Here is a 1,103-nt window from a genome sequence, read left to right on the forward strand (position 1 = left end):
GGATAAGCTTGATCCGTGCTAATCCTTCACACACGCCGCTCCTCGCAGATAATGGCGCCACTCTCTCTAGTCCTTATCAATCCTCCGCCGCTGCTGCATTACCTGGTGTGCGCTTGGCCTGATGGGAGATTTCTTGCTTAAGTCCCTGGCGGTGGTTGCTATGGTGTGCGGGAGGAGATGAGAAACGAAAACAGGCTAATTCGTGAGATTATTTTTATTAGGGATGATAATCAGACGACCCAAAACTAAAGGTCTGGAAGGATTAGACAAGAAATGGGAATTAATTTCCGGAGTATAAGGCTATTTCTGCGTGTTAGCTTCTCGTTACGCACAATGTGTTTTTAAATGTTTCTTGTCCACATTGAAATACAAAAAAGTAGCGTCACTGCACATGTGGAAAACATAATAAAAGCTCGCTAACATGATGTACAGAACAGCAATTATTAGGATAGGGTGGGTGACTGAATCCCAGTACCTTTGCCTGAACAAACACAGAAGGCATTACAGCACAAATTAGGCAAAAATATAAAGCATTTATGCTACTTAAAAGGGATAGTTTGCCCTAAAAAGACAATTCTGTCAGTAATTTCTCACCCTCATGTCATTTTAACCCCCTGAGACCTTCCTTCCATCTACAGAACACTAAGATATTTTGGATGAAATTAGAAAGCTCCCTTTTCCTCCATTTCAGGTGCAAAAAACCCCCAGTGTGTCTTCAGTGTTTCAATTGGAATGCTATGCCGATGTGCACACAAATAACATTATTTATTAGTTTCTTCTCTTCTGTGTCAGTATATTGCGCTCATGTATGACCATGCACTGATGACATGAATACCTCAAACAAAGCAGATAAAGGATCCTTTATGTATGCGCAAAAGTATTTTATGGCTTGACAAAATTTTGGAGTCAGGACATTACTATCTAAGGACGATGAGGGACTTTTCAGATTTCATCCAAAATATCTTAGGGTTCTGTAGATAAAAGCAAGGTCTCAGGGGTTTGACATGATGACATAATGGTGAGTAATTACTGACAGAATTGTCATTTTAGAGCAGACTATCTCTTTAAATGGCACCTGTTTTACCCCCTTTTCAAGATTTAAT

The 1,103-nt window shown here is 40.1% G+C and overlaps 1 protein-coding gene across 1 annotated transcript in view; it reads right to left on the bottom strand.

Annotated features, from left to right (window-relative positions):
• Positions 1 to 600, bottom strand: part of LOC130215061 (whirlin-like) — a 51,287-nt gene extending 50,687 nt beyond the window's left edge. Inside the window, exons 1-2 of the mRNA XM_056446948.1 lie at positions 595 to 600; positions 476 to 481 (exon numbers count right to left, since the gene is read on the bottom strand). Coding sequence (XP_056302923.1) covers positions 476 to 481; positions 595 to 600 — 12 coding nt within the window. The remainder of the gene's footprint in view (positions 1 to 475; positions 482 to 594) is intronic.
• Between the last annotated feature and the right edge of the window lie 503 nt (positions 601 to 1,103).

The sequence above is a fragment of the Danio aesculapii genome, chromosome 21 (genome assembly GCF_903798145.1).
Source record: "Danio aesculapii chromosome 21, fDanAes4.1, whole genome shotgun sequence".
Classification (NCBI taxonomy): Eukaryota; Metazoa; Chordata; class Actinopteri; order Cypriniformes; family Danionidae; genus Danio; species Danio aesculapii.